Genomic DNA, 20,295 nt, shown 5'->3' on the forward strand with positions numbered 1-20,295 from the left:
TATGAATTATCGTTTAGTAGTTACTAATTCCCTTCTTTTATTTTGGTTCTCTTTCAGATCATGCTGGCAAAGACGAATTCAATCTATAATGGACCTTGCTGCATCTGACCCGGTGGAAAGGACGGAGTCGCGGACAGTGATACCATTTGTCTAACGAACCGTGCTCGGAAAACCTCGTGAAAAAAGTTGTTGAAACTAATTAGCGCTAATCCTTGTATATAAACAGTGAAGCAAACGTGAATGTAAAGTAATAACCAAAAGAGCAATAACACTTTGTAATCCATAGCAGCACATAGTTAAAGCAGTAGTGTGATCAAAGTTGTGACGTAGCGCCGTAATAAATAGTGATCGTAGAGTTTCCGTGCTTATACAAGTGACTGCCAAGTTATCTCAGCAAACAGGACCCTTCCCGTTTGTGTAATTGAACAAGGCTAGATTCCTAAAGCTTTATTCACCGTTACTGGTAGCAGAGTAATGACACATAATCTGGGAATGTCTTCGTACCGTATGCCAGGTCCCGGACTTGGCTGTCCGCCAGATTTCAAGTCACCCTCTGAATCGCCCCAACTGCCTATCTCCGCACCGAGTCAGCCGAAGAAGCGAAGGAAAACATCCAACGCGAACAATGCGAACTCGATAGCCTCGCAACCTCAGCCAACGCACTCGCCGCAAGATCTAGCGCCCCCAGTACCCACTGGCTACGGGGATACGATAGTTGCGTCGAACCCATTCGACGACACGCCACCGCATACACCGTCGCCCCATATAAGCCATATGCATCATGGAGGGCCCGGAATGATGATGGGTCATATGGGTGGCGGAGGTATGGGACATGGTGCCCAAATGGGAATGGGTCCCATGGGTATGCACCCTCATCACATGGGCGGATTAATGGGTCACCATGGGCCGCCACACGGTCCTCCTCATGGCGGTCCGATGCCTCCTCACGGAATGGGACATGGGCCAGGACACGGGCCAGGACATGGACCTGGGCATGGATCACCTCACCACGGTTTAGGACCACATGGACCAATGGGACCGGGAGGACCACAAGGTCCGCCAATGCGAGGAATGAGTCCAATGGGAATGGGCAGTCCCATGGGACATCCAATGCATATGAACTCTGGTTTAGGGCAAATGGGTGCGATGGGTCCGCACGGACCTATTCAACGAGGGGGAATGAGTCCCATGGGAACCATTCCTGGTGCTCAAATGGGTGGACTAAGCCCAATGGGTGGCATGAACCAGAATTTGTCTCCAATGGGACCGATGGGTGGGATGTCACCAATGAGTCAGCAACAAATGAACAATAAATCAGTAGGAAGCCCCATGAGTGGAGGAAATATTGGAAGCCCTATGAATTCAATGCCTGGAATGGGGTCACCTCATGGTGGCCAAGGTCAGATGATTGGAAGTCCAATGAACACGAGTGGTGGCCACATCAACAATGGACCAATGGGTCCTCCAATGAATAGTCCTCTCGGAAATGGCCCACCAAATCACGTTCCCTTAGGTCCCAATTCCGCCGGTCATAGTCAACCTGTTTCTTCAGCAGGACCAACCGTCGGTGGTCAAACGTCACCCAATTTAGTAGGAGTTAATAGTAATAATAGAATGAACTTACCTAATGGTGCAATGACAAATCAGCAATCAGGGAACCTTAATCAATTACCTCATCAGCTGGGTCCCCAACAGCAATCGAATAACAGTCAGCAGGGTCCCGGACAATCGCAGCAACAGCAAGTGAATAACCCACATCTACAAGTTAGTCAACCTAACCCATCGCCTTCGATGGTGACAAATCAACAACCACCGAATCAATCTCCTGCCGCCCAGTCTCAGCCTCTTCCACCTCATCCACCGCATCCGCAACAGCAATCCCATGCTTCTCCGCTTCCTCAGCAGTCTCCTCATGCTCAACATACGCAAGGCCCAAATAGTGGTCCTGGCTCTGGAGGTAACGGACCAATGGGGCCAGGAGGTCCTCAACAGCAACAACAAATGAATCCTGCTGGCATTGGTGGTCCAGGTGGCAATAGTTTAGGAGGAATGAACCCAGCTGGTATGGGTCCGGGTGGTATGGGAATGCCACCGAATTCAATGAGCGGCATGAATCACCACCCACCACATCATCCCGGTAATCATCCCGGCAATCATCAGCACAATCCTCACATGCCACCTTCATTGGGTGGCGCAGGAGGGGGCCCAAACAGTATGCATCATCACATGGGAATGCCACCCCACGGAAATATGCCTCCTGGTCATGCGGGCCACAGGCCACCAATGGGACCAGGGGGACCAATGGGTCCTGGAGGACCAGGCGGTATGGGCATGGGAGGACCAATGGGTGGTCCAACGGGGCATATGGGAGGCATGGGTGGTGGTATGGGCGGCAGTCCTTTACAGTCTCCGCATATGATGTGTGGCCCAATGGGAAGCGGCCCTGGAGGGCCTGGTGGACCAATGGGAGGTCCAAGTGGACCGATGGCAGGATTAGGGCCACCAGGCAATGGTCCTCCACCAAATCATCATCATCACATGGGAATGTTTGGCCCCAAACCGATGCCGGTTACGTCCGGTAAGCTGTACCCGCCGGATCAATCGAAAGTGTTCAACCCACAGAACCCGAACGCACCGCCAATTTATCCTTGCGGCGTTTGCCATAAAGAGGTACATGACAACGATCAAGGAATTTTGTGCGAATCAGGTTGCAACTTTTGGTTTCACAGGTAGGCATATTCTAATTTTATAAGTCTCGTTAAAAGCGATTGTAGCATAATGTTTTGAAAACTAATTTGATAGCTTACCGTGGAGGCACCATATTTGACGCAGTTAAGAAAATTTTAAAAAGAATTATTATTTAAAAAATAATTCCAATATGGATTCGCTTAATATTCTGCATAACGAGCATACTACTATTATATAATGTGTAGAAATTATGAAACTTCGACATATAAGTGTATTTCTTAGTTTTTTTAATCTGTTTTTAAGTAGTACTTGAGGTGCCCAACTTGACGCACTAATTTTACTATGTTCCTTATTTGACGCAAAGTTGTTCCTAATTTGACGCACTTTAAAACTATGTTAAAACTCAATCAATTAAATGCCTTATTTTTTTTATTATATAAAGACAGTGTAATAGAACTTGGTACGATATAAAATAAAAAGTTAATTAATTATACAAAGAGGCATTTTATTTTATTTTTTTGTTCAGTTGTTCTGCAAGTTATATGCTCTGTGGCATGAAAGTGTTTTGTTAGTTTCATGAACCCTGCACATCATTCAAAAAGCTTCTTATTCAGGTGTAAGAATCATGTCAAAATATATATTTACGGGAAAATTAACTTTTACATTTCATTACATAACCAGCCTACCATGGTCTGTTGTATTTGTAATAAAAACATAGCTTTCTTTGGTAATCTGCAATTTTGAATCTATAAGCTGAAAAGTTCGTATAGCTTCTGTCTAAACTGAGAAGGATACAGAAAACGCAACTTGTATATGAACGCTTTTAGTACCACATTGAAGCTACCAATCTGCAAGTGTTACGTGACCGGCAGATATATCTAAAAAAATATGAGCTGCCCATCTATATACATTTTTTCAGTGAACTATTAACATAAACTGAAGCTTATATGAGAAAGGCAGCCATATTTTTGTTTGATTTTATATTCAGGATTGCACGACTAGTAGCGACAGGAAAGCGACAGAGTAACAAATTGAAAATGTGTTCATTGTTTTGGTTTGTTAGAAAGTAAATTGAATTATATGATGCTAAATTATATTAAAATATTGTTTTCTCGCAAGAATACTAAAACTAGCATATTAAAACAGCATAATTACCAAATACCTGTAAGAAACGCGTCAAATAAACGCATCAAAATCGAAGGCAGTATAAGGCATACTATCTTGGGCAGGACACTTAGTGGAATGATCCAATGTTGACTAATATTTAAACTAGTTGAGAGTTAGTTGAAACTTAATGAATACATATTGCTTTTTCTAAGACTATTATTGAGGTTTATTAGCACTGCCTTGTCTATTCGTATGATAATATTAATAGTTAGGAACATCACAATACATTGTGAGCCTAATTTGACGCAGAACATTCTGGGTTGAAAAATGCGTTTGAATGTTGCAGTGTTCAACGTAAAAGGTAAAGCTTACTCATAATGCTCAGCTGTTTGTAGGTAGCGGTAAAAGATTCTCACAAAAGTTATTTTGCGTGAAAAAATGATCATTCGATCCTTAGCATTGTGGCTAAGAAAGAAAAAAATTGACGCATTATGAGTATGACTTCCATATATTTTATTCGGGTACGTTGATTCCTCATCAGTTATGGGGCGATTCAAATATGACGTCCACTACTTTTTGGGATTTCTAGACCCCCCCCCCTCTGTCACGCTTTTTTGTATACCTAGTACACGTACTGTCACAAAATCTTAGACCCCCTCCCCCCCTACAACCTGTGACATCATTTTTGAACGACCCCTATATGCTTTTTATGCCATATATGCAAAGAAGAAGAGCAAAAAAAGCTATCTAGCTTGATTCGTTGATATATTTTTGGCGGAAAAGGTTTTTTGCATCATTTGATTTGAGAGTGCGCCAAGTTTGGACCTGCGTCAAATATGGTGCTTCCACGGTAATAGAGTTTGTTGAAGCAGGAGCCGTCTTCAAGAGCTTAAAATATTCATCTTCATAAATCAACTTCGCTCTGATTTTTGACAAACATCGCATGATTGTGTCTGAAACTTGATTATGCATATGTACAACATATGCCGATCTGCAAGACAAAGAGAACTTCTACAGTCAACTCAATGCCGTCGTAGATAGAATTCCGAAGGGTGATATCAAGATCTGTTTGGGCGACTTCAATGCGAAGATCGGATCCGACAACTCGAACCATGAGCGCATTATGGGACGCCATGGTCTCGTAGAAATGAGCGAAAACGGAGAGCTGTTCGCAGAAGTTTGTGGTAATAACGACATGGTGATCGGGGGATCGCTCTTCCCTCATCGACCGGTTCACAAGGTCACGTGGGTCTCCCGTGACGGCTTTACAGAAAATCAAATCGACCACATCCTCATCGGCGAAACACGCCTGCACATTGCGCGGATTCGTCGGCAGGAGGAAAGAGTTGGACGACGATTCCACACGCCGACTGGAAGATGCCAAAAACGGTCCTTCGTTGAAGAACTGAAGAGGCGTGCTGCAGATATTCCGGAAGGTGGCAGCGTGGAAGACCAATGGTCCGCCATCAAGAATGCCTTCATCGCCACCAGCGAGAACAATCTGGGCGAACTGCGCACCCAAAGAAAACAATGGATCACCGATGAGACCTGGAGAAAAATAGAGGAGCGAAGAGAAGCCAAAGCCGCGATAGAGCGATCGAAAACCAGAGGAGCCAAAGTCCTAGCCCGTCAACGATACGCGGCTCTTGAGAAGGAAGTAAAACGCTCATGTCGAAGATGAATGCAACGATGCCTGTGAAAGACGCGAATGATCAATTATTGACCGACCCAACTGACCAGCTGAAACGCTGGTTCGAGCACTTCGAACAAGTGCCAGCCAGGCCATCACCACCTCGGCATGATCTGCCTAGGATCCGACGTATAACACGCGTCAATACCGAAGCTCCATCACTGCTAGAGATTCAAACAGCCATCCAAAGCATGAAATCGAATAAAGCCACAGGGGTCGACCGCATATCAGCCGAGATGCTCAAAGCTGACCCCATGACATCCGCTCAACTACTGCATCGTTTATTTCGTAATATCTGGGACACCGCAACTTTCCCGGTCGACTGGATGCAAGGTATCTTAGTGAAGGTGCCCAAAAAGGGTGACCTGACTGTATGTGATAACTGGCGAGGCATTATGTTGCTGTGTACCGTTCTCAAAGTTCTGTGCAAAACTATCCTAGCCCGGATTCAGGAGAAGATCGATGCGACTCTCCGGCGGCAGCAAGCCGGATTCCGTGCCGGAAGATCCTGTGTGGACCATATTGTCACGCTCCGCATCATTCTGGAGCAGGTCAACGAATTCCAAGAGTCCCTTTACTTGGTATTCATTGACTACGAAAAAGCTTTCGACCGTCTCAATCACGAGAATATGTGGGGCGCCCTGAGACGCAAGGGAGTTCCTGAGAAAATCATCGGCCTCATCGAGGCACAGTACGAGGCCTTTTCGTGTAGAGTGCTGCACACCTATCCGGGTCGTAGCTGGTGTGAGGCAAGGATGTATTCTATCACCACCGTTATTGTTCCTCATCGTAATCGATGAGATTCTGGTAGATGCGATTGACCGTGAACCAAACCGCGGGCTGTTATGGCAGCCTATAACCATGGAGCACCTAAATGACTTCGAATTGGCGGATGATGTTGCACTCCTCGCGCAACGGCGCTCTGATATGCAGAGTAAGCTCAACGACATTGCCGAGAGCTCCTCTTCGGCAGGTTTAGTCATCAACGTCAACAAAACCAAATCGTTGGATGTAAACACGGTGACTCCTTCCAGTTTCACAGTAGCCGGGCAACCAGTGGAGAATGTTGAAAGCTTCCAATATCTTGGTAGCCAAATGGCGTCAGACGGCGGTACCAAGATCGACATAGACGCACGGATCAAGGAAGCAAGGTCTGCCTTTGCGAGTTTAAGAAATATCTGGAAAAACCGGCAGATAAGTGAACGCACCAAAATACGAATTTTCAACTCTAACTTGAAATCTGTGCTGTTATACGCTAGCGAAACATGGTGTGTATCAGTGGAGAACACTCAACGGCTGCAGGTGTTCATTAACAGATGCCTGCGGTATATATTTCGGACCTGGTGGCCTCACAACTGGATCGCAAACAACGAGCTCCATCGTCGTTGTCACCAGAGGCCGATAGCAACAGAAATTCGGGATCGGAAGTGGGGCTGGGTCGGTCACACTCTACGTAGGGGCGGAAACGAAATCTGTAAACAAGCATTAGACTGGAACCCAGCGGGACATCGCAGCAGAGGCATACCCAGAGGCTCATGGCGGCGAAGCCTCAATAAAGAAATAAAAGAAGTCGACCGAAATCTAACCTGGCAACAGGTTAAAGCGATAGCCGAGCAACGCTCAGGACGGAGATCTTTCAAGTCGGCCCTTTGCACCACCGGATGTATACAGGATCCATAAGTAAGTAAGTAAGTTTGTGGTCAGTTATCAAGCTAGCTTCGTTGACGGCCGTTTACTGTACGGCAAATCCTTCAAAAATGCCGTGAATACCAGGTCCCAACGCACCATCTGTTCGTTGATTTCAAGGCGGCATACGACAGTATATACCGCATAGAGCTATGGGAAATTATGGTCGAGAACAGCTTCCCTGGGAAGCTTACCAGACTGATCAGAGCAACGGTCGATGGTGTGCAAAACTGTGTGAAAATTTCGGGCGAACACTCCAGTTCGTTCGAATCGCGCCGGGGACTAAGACAAGGTGATGGACTTTCGTGCCTATTGTTCAACATTGCGCTAGAAGGTGTCATGCGGAGAGCCGGGCGTGACAGCCGGGGTACGATTTTCAACAGATCCAGTCAATTTATTTGTTTCGAGGATGACATAGACATTGTCGGCCGAACATTTGCAAAAGGGGCAGAACTGTACTGTACACCCGCCTGAAACGTGAAGCAATAAAAGTTGGACTGGTGGTGAATGCTTCAAAGACAAAGCACATGCTTGTGGGCGGAACCGAGCGCGACAGGGCCCGCCTGGGAAGCAGTGTTACGATAGACGGGAATACCTTCGAGGTCGAGGAATTCGTCTACCTTGGATCCTTGGTAACGGCTGATAACAATGTTATCTGTGAAATACGAAGGCGCATCATCTGTGGAAGTCGGGCAGGCTCCAGAAGAAACTGCGGTCAAAAAAAATTATTCGTATAGTACCTATTCGAGAGACGGGACCATCTTTGGCGGTGTGGAGCTCGCCCAGCTCTACAGCGAGCCCAGTACGCCGATTCTTTTTTTACACGGGGGATGGGTTCCGTGTAAAAAAAGTTTTCATTTCAAAATTTGAAAATCCGTGTAAAACAAGATTTATGATTTCTCGACGAATCATGCAAAATGGAGCTACTTTGCAAAAATTTTGTAAGGGATTTTTTTTACACGGCCGTGTTAAAAAATCGAATTGGGTGTATTCAGAAGGTAGCATGAAGACGTTGCAAGAATGCCGGACAGCAACCCTGCAAAGATGGTGTTCGCCTCAGATCGGGCAGATACGAAACGGCGTGCAGCGAAGCGGGCGAGGTGGGCTCACAAGGTACAAAACGACTTGTCGAGTGTGGGGCGCATTCGAGGATCCAGAGGTGCGGCTTCGAACCGTGCATTGTGGCGTCAAATTGTTAATTTAGTGTTATCTGTTTACGTCTCGAAAGTAAAGTAGAATTGAAAATAAAACAAAATCAGTTGACCACATTGAGCCGCCTACCAATTTAACCTTCACTATCCCCAATGATCTACACCCAGTTCTTTTTTTACACGGTTGGGTTTAAGTCGATTATGAACTCGAGCCTCACCGCACGAAAAAATCAAAGAAAATTCAGGTAGTATTTCGAAAGCTGTGAAAGTTCAGGTTAACCGAGAAATTAATAAATACCAACAGTGTAAGAAAAATATTGGGTGCATTTGAATTGAACCCAAACAATGTACCGTGGAAGCACCATATTTGACGCAGGTCCAAACTTGGCGCACTCTCAAATCAAATGATGCAGAAAACCTATTTTCGCCAAAAATATATCAACGAATCAATCTAGATGGCTTTATTTGCTCTTCTTCTTTGCATATATGGCATAAAAAGGATATTATTGATGAAGAATCAACGTACCCGAATAAAATATATGGAAGCCATACTCATAGTGCGTCAATTTTTGTCTTTCTTAGCCACAATGCTAAGGATCGAATGATCATTTTTTCACGCAAAATAACTTTTGTGAGAATCTTTTACCCCTACCTACAAACAGCTGAGCATTATGAGTAAGCTTTACCTTTTACGTTGAACATTGCAACATTCGAACGCATTTTAAACCCAAAATGTTCTGCGTCAAATTAGGCTCACAATGCATTGTGATGTTCCTAATTAATCTTATCATACGAATAGACAAGGCAGTGCTAATAAACCTCAATAATAGTATTAGGAAAAGCAATATGTATTCATTAAGTTTTAACTAACTCTCAACTACTTTAAATATAAGTCAACATTGGATCATTCCACTAAGTGTCCAGCCCATGATAGTATGCCTTATGCTGCCTTCGATTTTGATGCGTTTATTTGAAATCAAATAAAAATATGGCTGCCTTTCTCATATAAGCTTCAGTTTATGTTAATAGTTTATTGAGAAAATGTATATAGATGGGCAGCTCATACGTTTTTATATATATCTGCCGGTCACGTAACACTTGCAGATTGGTAGCTTCAATGTGGTTCTAAAAGCGTTCATATACAAGTTGCGTTTTCTGTATCCTTCTCAGTTTAGACAGATTTATAGATTCAAAAAGTTTTATAGATTCAAAATTGCAGATTACCAGAAAGTTATGTTTTTATTACAAATACAACAAACCATGGTAGGCTGGTTATGTAATGAAATGTAAAAGTTAATTTTCCCGTAAATATATATTTTGACATGATTCTAACACCTAAATAAGAAGCATTTTGAATGATGTGCAGGGTTCATGAAACTAACAAAACACTTACATGCCACAGAGCATATAACTTGCAGAACAACTGAACAATTAAAAAAATGCCTCTTTGTATAATTAATTAACTTTTTATTTTATATCGTACCAAGTTCTATTACACTGTCTGTCACTGTCTTTATATAATAAAAAAAACAAGGCATTTAATTGATTGAGTTTTAACATAGTTTCAAAGTGCGTCAAATTAGGAACAACTTTGCGTCAAATAAGGAACATAGTAAAATTAGTGCGTCAAGTTGGGCACCTCAAGTACTACATAAAAACAGATTAAAAAACTAAGAAATAAACTTATATTTCGAAGTTTCATTATTTCTACACATTCTATAATAGTAGTAAGCTCGTTATGCAGAATATTAAGCGAATCCATATTGGAATTATTTTTTAAATAATGATTCTTTTTAAAATTTTCTTAACTGCGTCAAATATGGTGCCTCCACGGTACTAAGGTATGGAAATCCATATTTTGTGTATGTGCTTTTCTTGTATGGCGAAAAAGCTTTCACTACTACATTCGAACGAGCTCCCATAAGAAGCCATGCAAATATGTACGTCACCATTTGCTGTTTACATTTAGACCATCAACTAATAAACTTTCATTTGTCTTCTTCCTCACCTTCTATCTATTATCATTGGACCAGGTAGTAAATAAAAGTACACCCAGGTTTTTTTTTACACGGTTTGGTTTTAGTCGTTAAGACCTTCAGCGTCAATTAAACAATGAGTTAACCCCATGAAAAAATTCACAAAAAATCAAAGAAAATTCAGGGGGTATTTAAAAAGCTGTGAAAGTTCAGGTTAACCGAGAAATTAATGAATTCCAACCGTGTAAAAAAAAACCTGGGTGTATTCTCCATTAAGTTCGATCCATGACTGCACGTCGCCAGCCATGCAGTCTGTGGAGGGTCTTCAGGCTATTTTAGCTAAAAAAAGTAAATTATTCTGGCGGAATTGTTTGTTACGGAATTACTTGTTGTACAACGTATGCTCGGTCAAACAAAACAATATTTATTCAAACACCTGACATTTGTTCAAACAATGCATCTGACATTTAATTATTCAGAAAATAAGGGAATTGTTCTTCATGAATTCAAAGAATTGCTCCTGGAACTTCTTCGGCAGTACGTACTAAATTATTTCCGTCTGAAAATATTTCAAAATTTAATTGAAAAAGATTCTACAGAATTTCTACAGAAACTCTTTTAGGAATTCCTTCAAAATTTCTCCTTCTCTCCATCGGGAAATCCATACGAAATTCATTCAAGAATTTATATAAAAAATTCTTCTGAGTTTCAAACCAGGAATTCCTTTGCGAATTTCTTCAAGAAATACTTCATGCATTGATCATCAAAATCTTTTATGAACTGCTTCTGATATTTTCACAAACATTCCGTCGTGAATTGTTCATGAAGGAGGAATTTCCCGAAGCAGTTCCTTGAGGACTTTTCTTGAGAAACATATGGAGATATTTGTGGAAGAATCCTTGAAAGATGTTTTACGGATATTTTTGTAGGTATTTTTGTAAGACTTCTTGGAGAATTTCTAAGGAAGACTCTGAAGAAAAAAGCAGGAGAATTTCCGAAGTAATTTCCTTAAGATATGTCGGAAGAGTTTTTCAGAAAACTTCCGGAAAAATTCCGTAGGATTTTCTGGGCGAATTCTTCAGAAGTTTCCTCGGGAATTGAGGGGAAGATTCTTGGAAGAATTTGTGAAGAAGTTCTTGGAAAAAAAATGGAAGAATTCTTAGAGACAAATATCCGGAGAAATAATTTTCAGAATAATTTATTTGTGAACGACTTTCCAGGAGAATCCTTGGAGGAATTTTGGAGTAGGAATTTCTGGAAGAATGCGCGGAAGATGTTCTAGATCTAGATTTTGCCATTTAAATTCCGTAAGAAGTTCTTCAAGAATTCCTGGACAATTATTCGGAAAAATGCCCGGGAGGTGAGTGTAGTAGAATTCCATATGAATTTCGGAAGGAAATCAGAAGAAATATGAGTTCTCGTGGTAATGTCTGTAGAGTTTGCGAAGTAATTTATCAAATGTTCTTGGAGGAGTTTTTGGAGGAATTCCTGGAAGGACTTCCGAAGAAACTCCAGGAGGAACTTCCGGAGGAATTCCTGGAGGAGCTTCCGGAGGAACTACTGTAGGAATTGCTGGAGGAACTTCCGGAGGTTCTCCCAACAGCTGTTGCAACTCGTAATTCTCCTCCTCCATGTACCGTCTTCCATCTGCAACCCGCCATATATGGTACGCAACACTTTCCTCTCGAAAACTCCAAGTGCGCGTTGATCCTCCACGATGCCATGATGCGTTTCCGAATTTCTCGTCTGATATCGTTATCGGAGGTCACTATGAATTCTTCAATCACCTCGATTTCGTCACCACCGATACAAACTCATGGTGGGTGGCTTACATTGTCCTCTCTTGAGCTTCTTCTTATCATGTACTTCGTAGTCGACTAGTCCAATCCGTTTAGCTTCGCTTTTCAGTCTGATGTAGGCTTCCTCTATCTTCTCAAAGTTTGAATTTGTATGAGGAAATATTGTACACGGTGTAAACCACCACTTTTATATGAAGAACTCCTCAGTGGAATAGCTTTAAAAATATTTTCAACTGAAAACAAATAACCTTGATTGGTCTTTGGTCTATAATAAGACAACAATAATAATAATTTGATCATCCGTTTATTTAAAAATCATTTGCTTATTTTTACAGGGCGTGCAGTGGTTTGTCGGAAACAGCATTCAGCTTAATCCACGCGGAGGTGTACGCCGAATGGTGCTGCGATAAGTGTCTGCTATCCAAGAACATACCGTTGGTCAAATTTAAACCATAGTCGACCATGGGTAACTTGGGTCAAATGGCAATGACGATGAGGTGACAACGACAGCAAACCCGCAGTAGCAGCCAAACTTAAAATTAAGGGCAGCTACCAAGGCAAATCATTGTTTCGTATGAATTATTATTAGTGTTGGTCATTGAGAGTTGGTCTTAACCGGATGCATGTGTGTGTAAATACGAAAAAAAAATAAAGTGTAAAAAAAGTATGAATGCGATTAAAAATTGTGAACGAATGTGATTATTCTTTGCTTCATTTATGACCATATTTTGACAAAATCTTGAGAAATAGCTAAAATCTTAATAAGAAAGAAAACCAACTAAGAGCGAAAATATAAATGAAGACAGCGACATTATAGTGTTCTTAGATGCAAAAAATGAAAATGGAAGCAAATGCAGTAGTTAGTAAAAAGATGCAAGAAAAAAGTGAAAAAAGCAAATATATGAAATGTGAAGCACAGCGCCATAGTTTTTCTTATTTTTCTTTCATGTGCACACAAACTATACATACAAAATCAGATGAAAAGAAAAACAATGTGTATTTAAATTGAAGCGAGCAAATGTTTTCTATGAATGTACGAAAGGTGCAAAATAGCGAGCGAAAGAGTGTAAACAAGGAAAACATAAAGTTTAAGTTTTATCGCGTTAAGAAAATGAAATCAAAAATGGCCTTCTCAAATATATACACATAAAATATGGTTTAATTATTATATAAAAAAGAAAAGCATAAAAAATAACTGATAAGTAAGTGAATATTTAAATTATTGACACGCTTTTCCTGATGAGCAAAAGTTGAACCGAATCATGTCAGGTGAATTTTTGTTTATTGCTGGGGCTCCTTCAATGAAAGGTCATGCAACAACTAATTCTCCTCCAAACAGCCATTCTAATTCGCATGTTTTATTTTTGCGATTCCTACACAAATAGTTTCAAAGCATGTTACATAGTCAGGATGATGTTTCGTCTCCTCAAAATACAAGAAAATGCACTCACAACAAGCCCCTTAATCTGGCGCCCACCACAACGATTAGAAGACTTGAGTTCAAAAATTGAGTCGAATAATTTACCTAGTATCTTGTAAAGTAATGTAAAGAAGCAACACAAATCACACAAGTATATAGCGTTACAACCATGAAAAGAGATTATTCAATTAACAAGCGACACGCTTATTGCCTTCCGCGTTACTTTTCTCCTCATTGTCCTTCGATTTAGTTAGTGTTGTAATTTAGGTTTCATTTTTCTTGTGTTCGCAGTAGCTCGCCAACTATTTTGATGCATCTCGAAAGCTGTGCAAATTGAAACCCAGTGGCGTTCAAGGTCGAAAGCACGATGTTAAACTTTGTGAGTGATAAAAGGAAAGTGTATTGAGAATCTAGCGGTCAGCCCAAATCGAACTTCCGCGCACTGCTTGGAACAAAATATAATCGATTCATGTGATGAACGAAACGAAACAGCTATTAAAAGAGGTGCAACAATGCGCAGGAAAATGAGAGGAATCCGAGAGTGAGAAAAGGATGTCCACATGATGAATGCCACGTTGTAAGAGAATGGATTTTAGTTAATTTTTATAATATTAATGTGTTTAATTGCCCTGTACATATAGATATTTAGTAATCATTATTTGTTATTTTTAATATAACCAATAAATTTTAATCAATCTAATGATTAGTCTTTTTTAATATTGAGAAAAGTTCTAACGCTTCCGTATGCTTACTTGGGGTAAAGGGGTAGTTTGACCAACCTAAGGAAATAACTAGCTACAGATCTTACAAGCACACATTTTAATTCGTTGTTTCATTAAATTAAATCCATAGTACAGAGTATGGAGTAGTTCAGCGGACGATGGAAGCCAACCAGCGCCCACCTTGAGGGAAGTTAAGGATGCCATCCAACAGCTAAAGACCAATAAAGCAGCTGGTAAGGATGGTATCGGAGCTGAGCTCATCAAGATGGGCAAAAGCTTTCCACTTGCCGGCACAAACTGATAGTCAGAATCTGGGAAATTGAACAGCTACCGTAGGAGTGGAAGGAAGGGGTTATATGCCCCATCTACAAGAAAGGCGACAAGCTGGAGTGTGAGATTTTTTTGGCGATCACCATCCTTAATGCCGCCTACAAAGTGATTTCCCAGAACATCTCCCGTCGTATGTCAGCATTAGTGATTGAGTTCGTGGGAAGTTATCAAGCCAGCATCGTTGACGGCCGCTCGACAACGGACCAGATCTTTACTGTACGGCAAATCCTTTAAAAATGCCGTGAATATCAGGTCCCAACGCACGATATCTCGCTTAACTTTTCAAAAGGACCTAAGTAACATTTTTTTCATGAATTATTTTGAATAGCACAATCAACAGAAAAACATGAAAGCTATTGATTGCAGTATTCAAATTAAATCATGAAAAAAATGTTGCTTAGGTCCTTTTGAAAAGTTAAGCGAGATATCTTCATTAATTTCAAGGCGGCATACGACAGTATAGACCACATAGAGCTATGTAATATTAAGGACGAGAACAGGTTCAAAATTAGTCCAGTTCCAAAATCATAAACCATAAAACTGGTATAGAGCAAAATATGGAACACTGGTGCGAACTCAATTTTTTTACTTTGGTCTAAACCGACGATTTGTATCACTGGTGAAGTTGCTCTTAACACCTGGCATTAGGCAACGGACCGGATATTTACACAGCACGGCCAAGAAGCCCATATTTCAGGATAATGACTAGCAAATTAAAATAGAGTTGGGACTGAACTTTTTAATAATTTAGGATATATTTTAAATATTGGTTTTCGGATTTTAAGTTACTTTGATATACGTCTGATCAGTTACAAAGTCCAAGACCAAGACCAAAGAGAGCTAGTTCTCGATTTATTAGCAACATATTCCCTATCTTCGGATTCGCTTCGTAAGTCTACAATTTATTCTTATACATGTATGTGTAAATTACTAAAAGGGTTTTGACTTCTATTTCGAACAGTACAAACTTAAAACTAAAAATATTATATTAAAAAAATTAGGATGCCAATTAACCTACTGCGCCCTGGTGAAAATTTTTCGGCGGCGTAATTCATTTCTGACGGCGGCAGCGGAAGACTAGTGAGAAGTTGTAATTGACATTGTTTTACATCAAATAATGTAATTAGGCCGATACAAATATTAAATTTATTTTATGTCCGACTGCATTTGGAAAACACGAGGGGGAGGGGGGGAATAAAAAAAATAACAAGGAAACGAAAAAAAGTCTGAAATGGGAATAATTGCATGAAAAATTTGGAATTTTAATGGAAAATGATAGCAAAAAATGTTTTGAGAAATCAAAGAATATGAGTATTTGTAATACACCCAATATTTTTTCTACACGGTTGGTATTTATTAATTTCTCGGTTAACCTGAACTTTCACAGCTTCCGAAATACCACCTGAATTTTCTTTGATTTTTCGTGATTTTTTTCGTGGGGTGAATGCATAGTCTCATTGACGCTCAAGTTCATAATCGACAAAAACCCAACCGTGTAAAAAAGAACAGGGTGTATATTTATGCAGTAATAAACTTAGCACAAACTTTCTATAATTTAAAAAATACTGGAGCTTATTTCCGTAGAAATTTTAGTTTTTCTCTTTGGGAAAGTTTTTGCTGATGGACTCTAAACTGTTGAATCCATAACACCAACATTTTTAAAGTACGGCTAGAATTATAAGATCTTGTTTAAGTTAAGTATGAAGCTCAAATTGGTTGTACTGGGGCAATGGTCAGGTGTACTTTTGAAATCAGATATGTGTTGTCTGAATGTTTTATGAAGGTTCGGAATTGCAGACTTCCCGGACTATACGGAATAGATAGGTGAAGTTTGAAGTAGAATCGGGGAAGCACACCATAACAGCTCGTCATATCATGCTCACGTTCCTAAAATTATTGAAATGCCATGCTGCATCATGCTACTTGTTAGCGACATAGATACGGCCTTCTATAAACTCGTATAGAGAATGCAATGGACGTTGAACTTACTCAGAAAGCTAATCAAAGTTACACAATTCATAGGCTATACGGCACTTAGGATTGGTTTCTTTCTCAGCACCTGTCAATACGCACCAAGTCTCACTGGTGTATAACATCACAGATTTCAGGTTAGAGTTGAGTATTCGATGTTTGGTGCATTGCCTGGACAGATTGGATCTCCATGTTCTATATTGATCTTGGTCCGCCGTTGGCTGGCTTCTCCACTGTTTGCCCGGCTATCGTGGAGTTGGAGTTAGTTGAGTGGGAGCATACGACCAAGTCATTCAGTTTACTCTAGTTGGTAGAGCGCTGTGGCGTTAGTAGAGCAGTATCATCATCTCGTTCGATTGCTCTATGGAGGTAGACTGCCAGAGAGGTCCATGATTTGAGCGACTACGATGGGAAATAGCAACTGAGATATAATACATGCACACTTGTACTCACTCACGACTCCGTGGTCAATCAGTACCAAATAGAGGGACTCTTGAAATTAAATGACCTGCTCCAGTATGATGCAAAGCGTGACAGAATAGTTCTCACATGATCTTCTGAGGCGGAATCCTGCCTGCTGCCATCGGAGAATTGTCAACCTTTCTCTATATCTGAATTAGGAGAGGTTGTCAAAACTTGAAGAAGTTGTTGTAAGTTGTCTAGCCAACGTTTCAGCTGATCAGCTGGATCGATGAATGACCAACAAGCCGCGTCTTTATCTATCATCCACGGATTTGTCCTTGCTCCATTCAGGCGTTGTGAAATATCGGAGAGGAAATGAATATCGCCGGTTGCTGCGGGTTTCGTACCATCATCGGCCGGGGAGTCCTCCTGCGCCCGCTTATCATGTCTGCAGGCAGCAGCATTTGACTTACTTCCCAGACCCGGTTTTAGTTGGCAGGACTGGAAATGGATCAGCTGAAAACGGACACGATGCCTTCTTGAGTCCGTAATAAACGCAGCGCTGACATCGCTTTTGATTATCATCTTCTAATTGGCGACAACGCATTGCTCGGATTCAGCGATGTCTGGAGAAGCTCGGGTGACAAATCAAAATAGATCGTCCAAAAGATCCAGAGCTGAGGCATTCCACGGGGGCATGTCAGTCGATCCTGAGCGACCATTTCGAAAATATTTGAAACTCTGCACAGTTTTTCAATTTCATCTAAATCGTCATTTTTCGATATCAAATCTTCATATTGAGTCACGACTAACTTTTCAAAAGGGTGTATGTGAAAATGGTTCAAAAATATTTAAAAAGCTGCACAGCAAAAACGGAATGTTCGATTGTTATGATTTTTTCAGCAAAGTTAGACAACTAAATGGTGATTCTTAAGAAAATGTGCACAGTAAAAAAAAAATTTTTGCCTTTAAAAATATCATTTTTGTCACAAAAACTCAAATATCTCAAAACCCTATCTTTTCGAACGTAATTTTTTTTATGGAAAACGGTCCATTATATTAGCTATCTACCATAAAAATTTGGTGATGGTAAACTAATAAACAAAAACGTTATGACCTTTCAAACATCTCACCATTCTCAAATTTAGTAAAAAAACTTTTTTTCTGTGTAAGTTATTTCGAGAATTGCAGTTTGATGCAGATTTTATTGTTAAGGGACGTGATTTAAACAAGTTGGTTTCATGATATTTTGATTTAATTATTCATAGCATCTATAAGAAACTTAGACACGATCCAGTGTTGTGATCAAAAGTATTGATAGTGTCATAATTTTCATTGCACGTGACTGGCGAAAAATTCTTTTAATAGTGTTGAAACCTGTTGATAATAACGTTGATAGAAACATATCAGAAATGTTATTTTTAAGACAAAAGCTGCAAAATCAAAGATTTATATACACGTGTACGTCTATAGTTTACCTGCAAAAAATGTACCTCTTAGAGAATAGACTTTATGATCGGGAGGAAACGGGTATCTTCAACAACAACAAATGCATGATAGGTACATACCATGACAATGCTCACGAAAAAGCAAAAAAATTACTACTACTAAGGTTGTTAAAGATCTTATAGTAATTTTTTTCTTCAGTCAAGCAAATGACACCAAACTAGTCAGTAAAAACTTAAAAGTGATTTTGTTTATTGAAATATTACGAACAACATGAGTAGCCGCTTTCTCAACTGTTGTAGGCCGTTTGAGGGAAAAAAGTGTTCAAAAGAGTTACGAAATCTCACCGAAAGCACCATAGATAAACTGAAAGCGACTGGTTATGCTCCAATGTCCACATTGAATACAAATTTACGCATTTGCACGTCCTGCCGTCTAAACGTTGACAAAAGAGCAATCTGTATATCATGGGTTGAGCAGAGCGCAGGAAGTTCGAAAACGACAGCAACTGAGGAATTGCCAGATGTATCGACAACAACTGAGGAATTACCAGAAGTATTAAGTGCTGAGAGCCTTGCCACCGTACCATCAGCGAAATCTGTTTCAACAAATCAATCGGAAGATGAGTGTATCCAAAAGGTCAACATCGAACGATTCAGTATCCGTAAACTTGTTCATTGAAAAAATGATTAACTTTTTACGCGTTGATAAGCATAAAGAAGTCAAAAAGATATATTTCATGTCTGATGGAGCAGCGTCGCAGTACAAAAATCGTAAGAATTTTTCGAGCCTATGTCAATTTAAATCAATGTACGGAATTGATGCAGAATGGCATTTTTTTGCTACATCACATGACAAAGGTCCTTGTGATGCTATTGGAGGAACAATAAAGCGCATGGCCACAAGAGCAAGTTTAGCCAAAGAACGTGAGCATCCAATTAAAACTGCGAAAGAACTTTTTGATTGGGCAAATCGTAGAAAAGAAAAGATTTAACCAAATTATCATTTTGTTTTACTACTACTGAAGAGTACGAAATAAAGGCTTCAGAGCTCAGCGAGCAATTTAATAACGCGAAAACGATCCAAGGAACCCAAAAATTTCACTGTTTCATTCCATTGTCGGAAAATAAAATTAAAGCAAAACTATATTCAAACTGTGCTGATAATAATTCAAAAGTGTTCGATATTTAAAAAATTTGAATAAAAATAAATAAAAATAAGTATTAATAAACTGTTTTCATGATATCATAACCCATACCAAAATTCAAACCCAAAACTCTTAGAGTTTCTATAACAACATTGTGTAACTGGCACATTTAATTTAATACTTAGGATAATATTAATTCATTTTATTTATTTATACATATAATATTTATACATATAATATACATAATATCGATGAATACATAAATATGGAATATCATACAAACAACTTGTTTAACTCACGCAAGGCCCCTAACAATAAAATCAGCATCAAACTGCGCTTCTTGAAAAAAAAATACACGGAAATTTTTTTTGTTTACTATATGTGAAAATTGTGAAATGTTTGAAATGTCATAACTTTTTGTTTATTAGTTTACGATCACCAAATTTTTATGGTAGATAACTAATATAATGGACCGTTTTCCTAAAAAATTACGTTCGAAAAAAGATAGGGTTTTGAGATATTTGAGTTTTGTGACAAAAATGATATTTTTAAAGGCAAAAAAATTTTTTTTACTGTGCACATTTTCTTAAGAATCACCATTTAGTTGTCTAACTTTGCTGAAAAAATCATAACAATCGAACATTCCGTTTTTGCTGTGCAGCTTTTTAAATATTTTTGAACCATTTTCACATACACCCTTTTGAAAAGTTAGTCGTGACTCAATATGAAGATTTGATATCGAAAAATGACGATTTAGATG

At 39.9% G+C, this 20,295-nt stretch overlaps 1 protein-coding gene across 2 annotated transcripts in view; it reads left to right on the forward strand.

Moving 5' to 3' along the window:
* Positions 1-12,796, forward strand: part of LOC134224177 (protein pygopus) — a 41,833-nt gene extending 29,037 nt beyond the window's left edge. For both annotated transcript variants that reach the window (XM_062703464.1, XM_062703463.1), the window contains 2 exons: positions 58-2,729; positions 12,433-12,796. In XM_062703464.1, coding sequence (XP_062559448.1) covers positions 475-2,729; positions 12,433-12,553 — 2,376 coding nt within the window. In that variant the 5' untranslated portion in view covers positions 58-474 and the 3' untranslated portion in view covers positions 12,554-12,796. The remainder of the gene's footprint in view (positions 1-57; positions 2,730-12,432) is intronic.
* The last annotated feature ends 7,499 nt before the right edge of the window (positions 12,797-20,295 follow it).

Source organism: Armigeres subalbatus, chromosome 3 (assembly GCF_024139115.2).
Source record: "Armigeres subalbatus isolate Guangzhou_Male chromosome 3, GZ_Asu_2, whole genome shotgun sequence".
NCBI lineage: Eukaryota > Metazoa > Arthropoda > Insecta > Diptera > Culicidae > Armigeres > Armigeres subalbatus.